Source organism: Salvia hispanica, chromosome 2, assembly GCF_029641045.1.
Source record: "Salvia hispanica isolate PSC_SH4W2 chromosome 2, Shi_PSC_v1, whole genome shotgun sequence".
Taxonomy (NCBI): domain Eukaryota; kingdom Viridiplantae; phylum Streptophyta; class Magnoliopsida; order Lamiales; family Lamiaceae; genus Salvia; species Salvia hispanica.
Genome location: NC_142693.1, coordinates 37,824,227 through 37,832,474, shown reverse-complemented (window position 1 = coordinate 37,832,474; position 8,248 = coordinate 37,824,227). Strand labels below are relative to the sequence as shown.

Sequence of the window (8,248 nt, the reverse complement as noted above, 5' to 3'; positions counted from 1 at the left end):
CACTCTACTTTATCATATTCAACCAGTCCACCTAAAATCATGTGTCATTCAAGTATGTGGACATCTTGAATGGAACGGATGGAGTATATATTTAATATTCTCTTTGTGTCTATTATTTTTCTTGGCTTAACTCACAATAATATTTGACAAATTAAAATTTGATATATAATATACTAATACTAATTGTATTTACTATTACACTTTTTATTTTAAAATTTAAATAATTTAATTTCAACTCTTTACTTTCCAGAATACTAATAATTCTTAATTTTTGTAACATAAAAAAAATTAACACATGCTTTTACGAATCTATTTAATACTTTAAAGATATACAGTTAATAGTTCTCATAATACTACTATAATTTAAAATTTGTACCGTACAACTCCTAATAGCAATAGTATCAATGAAACACAAGCAAACTCCACTCACATTGTATCAGAAAAGCAAGTGCCACAAATACAATAGCTTGAAATTTTAAACATACACAACAAAGTGGGTTTCTCACACACACAATCAAACACATTGGATAGAAACACACTTATTGAGTCAACGATGGACAAGCAAACCATAATAACTTAAAATATGACATCTCCTTTGTAGAGTTGGAAATGATTCAAGGTTGGGCAAGGTGGTGAGTTTCAACAGCTTTGATGACGTCAACGACTAATGAGAGAGTTGAAAAGGGATGCTCCACATCCTCATTAAGCATCTCGTATTCGAAGGTGCTTGTCACCAAATCAATGTCATCCTTTGTCTCTATGTGACTTGTCATAACAATATCTTTGTAAAGCTCCAACAAGTCTCCTTCAATCACCTTAAATTGGATCAGTTTTTTCTCTTCATCAATTAACTGGATCACTTGTTTTGCTTTCTTCACTTTTCCATCTGCATATTGCACACAACGTTTTTATTTTTATCAGTATTAGAATTCATTAGGGGCAAATAGTTGTATGAAATGGTACATAATCCTTTACTTATAAGTTGACATGGGACTAAAAATATAACAAAATTAGGTCAATTTATCTGAAATTTAGGCACTTTATAATCAAACAAAAGATGTAGTAGTACATGAATTGTAGTAATATCTAGTAATTATAATGATGATGTGGAAGAGACGCATGAATACATACCAAGGATATAATCCCAGCAAATGATAGAACCAACATGGCCAAATTCACCCTCATGAAGATCACATCCTTTTATTAATTCAGGGCTAATTGTGGAAATCTGATGTGGTTTGTGCCGTAAAAGTTCGTGGAATACATCTCCACCGGCTTTGAATTCTATTGCTGCAACCAATTTCCCATGTAATCCCATCTCAAGCTCAAAATATAGTATGAATATATTATCTAGATATAATTGCAAGTGAAGAGAAGGCTACACAGATATTCTTCGCAATCTTCCCTTTATATAGGCGAGGCTCACGTGATTATCCCAATTGTAATATTTTGGACTAAGTTTCTAAATTTTTTTCCTTTTTTGTATCTATATAAAAATACTATGTTTTGTAATCGGACTCTATAAAGCTTATGGGGTCCCTTGTAAAGTTTATTTTAATTATTTTCTAGTTATTCATCATTGCGTCCTTTTTTAATAGGAGTTATTATTTATCATTTTGCTCCTGCTGCCAGAGTTATGATGGCACGGATTAGAATATGGTGTCATTTTCTATAAATATTTTAATCTCATCTCGCCTCTATCCTCCAAAAATAATTAGATATCATGCGAAATTGATAAATATAAAAGAGAAAAAGATTAAATGAGGAGAGTAAAAGAAATAAAAGGAGAAAATATAGATAAAATAGATGAGAAACTATACATTTTTAGTATAGGACTTGTTCTGGTAAACGAACATAAATAGAAAATAAGACAATTTTTTAATGGATAGTGGAGCATATGGCCTATCTCATTTTAGAGGAAAAAATTACTGTAAATTGAAGTGTCTATTTTTATTATGAGACGGACCAAAATAGCAAAAGTAGTCAATTTTTATGGGATCGAGGAGTATAATTTTCAAAAACTAATAAATCACAAGCATAAAACTAAGAATTTTCAAAAGTAGTCTATTATGATAAAAAAAACACTTACATTTACTTTTACTTTTACTTCGTGGATAGGGACATATGCTTAAACTACAAAATAGACGTTTTTGGCAAAATCGTTGATGGCGAAAATGGCCTACTAATTAGCATGGCCCCATCCGAAATGTTATCTTGTCACAAGGTGCGGACCTAGCATATCACTACGAGTGCTACTCAAATTTCCATAGGCTCCGTTTGTTATACGGAATTAGAATTAAATTGAAATTGGAATTTTATGCAATTCAATTCCAAATCCTATATTTAGTACAATGGGATAATTGAAATGAAATTGAATTCGAAAAATTTGTGCACACACACTGTACACAAAATACACATACTATACACGCATTGCACACTCTACACACGTTGTACACAAAATACTCACACTCCAAACATTATATACAAAAAATATGAACATTGCACACACACTATACACAAACTACACACATTTTACAAAAAATACACACTACACACATTATACAAAATACTCCCTCATTCCGCGAATAGGAGTCCCGTTTTACCATTTTAGTCCGTCCGTAAATAGGAGTCCCGGTTCACTTTTACCATAAATGGTAAATAGAGTCTCACCTTCCACTAACTCATTCCTCTCACATTCATGTAAAACTAACATAACAAATAGGACCCCTATTTCACTAATTTTTTTCTACCCACTATTTTTAATATTTCTTAAAACACGTATCGCCATAATGTCCTCCTAATGACGGACGGAGGTAGTATCACACTGCACACAATATACACACACTATATACAAAATACACACACAACAACAATATACACACTATACACAAATTATGAAAACTATAAAAAAAAACATACTCCACACATTGAACACTCTCACACATGATATACACAAAATAAACACACTACATATACTATACGCAAAATACACACTGCACAAATTTACTCAAAATACACACACTACACACTACACACTAAAAAAATATAAATAATACACACACTATTCACAAACTGAAATTTTAAATTTGATTACGTTTTTCACTTTTTCAATTTAATTCAGTTCAAACAATCACTAGTTTAACAATCCTAAAGATGCGTAACCTAAGAGTAGCTAAATACAACATTAGTCACCATTCACAAGTCCTATAGTTGAAATGAGCAAGAATCCTAAATTTGTCGTCTTACTAACTTCTTAGTTTTCATAATTATTAACCTAATTGCTACATACATACAACATTAGAAATTTAGATTTTATAATAGTATTAAAAACGTCTCTAGAATAACATACAAGAATTGAACCCAAAGAAACTTATAAAACTATTAACCAAACTATAGTTCATTCATGCCAGTAACAAAAGGTTGGAATTATAACTAACAATTATATAAACACAATATTTCTTTTAAAAGAAATCGAAAACCAATAAGATAAATTTTTATTAATTTTAAGAAGGTAAATGATACAATCGGTCCAGAGCCACAAGTGACCACCACCATGTGCCCGCGACACAACCATTCCAAGAGATATCTAGACTAGGGCTAATGTACGTAATGAGTTAAGAGTAAGCATAAACTCAATTTTCGGATTTCTTTGTCATTTTTTTTTCTAAATTGCATGAGAAAATCGGACCGCATAGTTATTAAAAAAAAAAATAGCATTATATTTTCTCACAAGCCGCTATGTGAAAGCACTAACTCTCTTTCTCAATATGTTAATTTGTGGATTTCATAAACTTCCATGATGAAGCAAATTAATGAATAATAAAATATAGTCAGTGCAATTAAAAATATATACAAAATTTTTAGTTTCGTTTTTATATAATAACAAAGAAGCAACTGATCAACAATGCCATTGAGTCCTTAATTCTGCAGATATTATGTAACAACCCGCCCTCCTATGGTACAATAAATGCGGCGGCTGCTACTCAAACGGATTCCAAAGAAGTAAACATAGGCTAGGGTTTCATTTAAAGAGTGTTGACCAAAAGATTTGAAAGGACTATCAGAGTATTTAAAGCAATAACTTAACCTAGAAGCTTAAATGAGAAAGAGAAAGGGGTCTCTTAAATAACGATCAAAATCTCAAGAGTACGACATAATATCCAAGATGAAAGTCACAAGAAAAGGGCTAAGGCCTCAAATCGAAGGCAAAATGCAAATATCCCAAAAATAAATCCTAAAGTGTATCAAAATTCAGCAGAAGACGACCAAGAGAAAGAATAGCTATGTATGAAGACACAACTATGCTTGAAGTTCATAACCACCATCTTAATTTAATTAGCATGCTCAACACCCGCCACCGCTCGTCATCGTTCAACCTGCACATAGGGAAAACACATGCAGGGCTGAGTATTTTGAAATACTCGGTGAGCTCATTGCCAAAACATTTTATAAGTTATGCCACCCTTACCAAGTGAACTCGAGTTTTAAGCAGTTATAAGAGAATATCACGAGTATCACAAAATATATTTTCCATAGACTGGCCAGTCAAAATAACTCCCCATTTTCCTCAACAAAACCAACAATCACAATCATTCCATGGTGCGACGAAAGTGTGGCCACACTTTTCGCCCACGAGACCGGCCGACTAGCAAGGACGGCTCCCGATCCCCTCGTGTACACAGCCTGGTAGGGCTTGCGGCCCGTACTCAGACCCGAATTCGTATAATCACATCCATAACCATATAGCCCAATGGAGCGAACTCACAAACTAGGCATCAGTCGCACAATATCACAAATAAACAAACATAGGCATGGCATAACAGTTAAACCACCCTTAACACCAATTCATACTTTTGACAAAATAAAAGAGAGTTTTAAGAGTAAAGCCCACCTCGACTGCTTAGATTTCAAGTAGTTTCGCTTTTCCGTTATCCGGCTTCGCAACCAAAGTTTCGCCTTTTAATCACATAGGCACATATCACAAATTAGGTTCAACACTACTCTTACTCATGCATGTCTCAACACTTTTCTCTTTTTCCATCGACTTATCTTATCATTACTAATCAATCAAGATCATGTTTATCACACAAGAATATTTAGCCATCAAACACACACTACACAAACACTACACACACACACACACACACGTCGCACACACACACACACCACACACACATACACGACACACACACATACATATTCCCACATCCCTTTTATCCCACTTGTACTCAACCAAGATGCATGAGGGTTCAAGAAGACCGATTAATCGGTTAGAAAGAAGAGGAATCGAGTAGAATCAAGAAGATGAATATAAAAATACCTTAAGAGAGAAAACGAACGGTAGAAATTAAGTAAAGACTCTTTTCTTCAAAATTCTTGGATCAAACTTCAATTCTTCTCAAGGGATGAAGGATAAATGGAGTATAGTAGAAGAAAATTGTGGGAGAATGGAAGATGAGAGGGGGCGAAAATTATGGGGTAGGGGGCGAAAATATGGGGGCTAGGGTTAGGGGTTTTGGCTCTTATTTATAGAGTCCAATAAGATCTTTAGAATATTTGGTAAGATTCTATTCCCCATAATTAAATAATCAATATTATGGAGTAGGGAATAAGAATTAACAAAAATAGATCCTAGGGCAAATCTCCTAGTTTTCGAAAATTAGGCTTCTAAAATAGCCAAGACTTTGTTTTGGTATATTTCACGTAGTAGAATAAAATATCACGGAGCAAAATAAAAATAAGAATTCTCCCAATCTTGGAGTCAAAAGAGGCGTGTATTTGCCTTCTTAAATAAGGTACGGATTTTTGAATATTAACTAAAATAATGTAAGGCAAGATCTCTTAAGGTATGGAAAGATTTGGTAGAATATTTAAATTCTAGGTATGGAAGGAAATGAAATAAGGGATTAACTAAAATAAAAATAATACTCCCTTCCTTATTTTGGAGATTTTCGAAAATCACAAGGGGGTGTCGATTTTTCCTCCTTAATAATAAGGAAATAATTGGGTCTTGGATTTAATTCGGATGAATATCCCAAGAATTAAATTAAATCCGGAAAAATAGAATTCCTCCTCTAAAAATCAAGGGTGTCGAAAATCACAAGAATTGGGTGGCAAGCATTTATGGAAATTTTCTCTAGTATTCTCACTCACCCTTAGACAATTAATTTACCACATAATCTCATAAATTAATAAATCACATGCCACATCATTAAGTAAGCAAGTTTGACTTTTCAAACTCCCAACGCAAACCCTAGACTCAACTCGACCATATCATCACATGAAATAAATGCATTCTCGACTCCACGTCATCAATAATAAATTTTAGGGCTCTAAAATTAGGGTTCTAAATTCCGAGATGTTACATATTATGAGATTTCTATACAGCTAGCGGCATATTATGAAATTACAGTTATGTTTTTCTTCTCGTCTCTGACAACTTCACTGCCGATTTTAAGATCCGCGATTTAGTTAGTTTCTGCTTTGGGTGCAGGTTCTTTCTTCTCCGAGCCAAAGAAAGAGCAGCTCTGGAATGCGTCCAGACTATTAGCTATCAAGCGGTTCAAACCACCAAGGCTATCGCTAAGAATTAGATCGTTGCTTTGGTATCTACACGAGGGTATGTCCAACTCTAACGCTCCTAAAGAGTCGTCCCCCTATCCACAAATACAGTAGGGACCTTTGAGAGCCAATGGGTTGGCCGTTCGCAAGCCGATAGGGCGGCCGATCGCTCGGCCCTTGAGATCGGCCACCATTGTCAATGCTCTGAGAGTCTAATTATCTTTTTGAGAAGGTACATGAGAAATATACCTTCTCAATTTATCTTTTTTCTTTGGAGATGCTCTTACAAATGTAATGCCCCGAGAATCCAGAAATAGTAACCGATAAAAAGTTGACAAATATCAAGAATAAATTTTTAATCAAACTATTTTATTAGAATGAATCAAGAAATAGTAGTAACCTACAATGACCATAAGTTGAGAAACATCAAGAGTAAATTTTTAATATTAATATATTTTATTAGAATGAATCATTAAAGTAAGTACTAAAATAATCATGAAATTGTAATGATCATTAGTGAAACAGTAATAGTAATCATCATTAATAAAATAAATTATACTATATTCTTAACTCTAATTTTAATTTTTTACATTCTAAAATACTAATTTCAAATTCTTAGGTTTTGTAACGTTACCTCAAACCTCAATAAAAACAATCACATATTTTAATAATCTATTTAATATTATTAAAGCTATACAGATAATATCTTTTCTGCTAATATTTTTGAAAATTGGACCGTGCTCCTTCTCCCTACTTATATAGAGAATGTCTTCACCGATTTCTGTAAATATAAGGAATATCCCTATAGTCCCAATAAAATAAACGTCCATATTAGCTATATATTAAATACAAACAAACTCCACTCAATGTCAAATCGAGAAAACAAGTACCACGAATAGGCATACACAACAAAGTGGGTTTCTCTCAGTGGCGTATCTATGTAGGAAAAAGGGGTACAATTGTACCCCCAAAACCTGTAGTTAATAGTGTTATACTTAGAGATTAAATCATAATTCAATTATAGCTTAGTGGTCAGAAATGCAGTATTTTGCCCTGGAAAAACATGTTCGAATACTTTCTCCGCTCTTTCTTTTCCTTTAACTTCTTCCAAGACTTAGTATTTATTCAAAGAAATATTTTTCAACTCATTTGTTCAAATACACATTGACATACTCATTTGTTCAACTCATTTGTTCAATACATATTTTTCAAATTTTATGTTATTTCATTCATATTTGATATTTGATATTTACTTTGTTCTTAATAATTTATACAATTAACTTTTATATAATATAGTCTTAATAACAAAGTATCTATGTGCATAATTAAAAAAATTTTAAAAAAAGAAAGAGTTTGTTTTTATGAAAAAAAATAGGGAGAATATTTAAAAGAATAGAACAATTGTGAAAACAAAACAAATAGAACTAAAAGGATTAGCTAAAATTTGAAACTTTTCACACCCCTGTATCAAAAATCCTGGATACGCCACAGGTTTCTCTCACACACAATCAGGCACAATGAGTAGAAACACTCTTATTGAGTACAACGATGCACAAGCAAACCATCATAATTTAAAATACTCTATTCGTTCCATTAAATATGCAACATTTGCTTTTCGGCACAGGATTTTATGTAGTGTTGTTTTGTGAGTTAATGAAGAAATAGTAAAGTAAGAGAGACGAAAAAA

At 32.7% G+C, this 8,248-nt stretch overlaps 1 protein-coding gene across 1 annotated transcript; it reads right to left on the bottom strand.

Moving 5' to 3' along the window:
* Window positions 1-405: 405 nt before the first annotated feature.
* On the bottom strand, window positions 406-1,386 carry LOC125204572 (kirola-like). Its single transcript, XM_089065861.1, has 2 exons — window positions 1,132-1,386; window positions 406-886 (listed from the first exon to the last, which is right to left on the bottom strand). The coding sequence occupies exons 1-2, from the start codon at window positions 1,316-1,318 to the stop codon at window positions 615-617; spliced, it is 459 nt and encodes a 152-aa protein (XP_088921987.1). The 5' UTR covers window positions 1,319-1,386; the 3' UTR covers window positions 406-614.
* Between the last annotated feature and the right edge of the window lie 6,862 nt (window positions 1,387-8,248).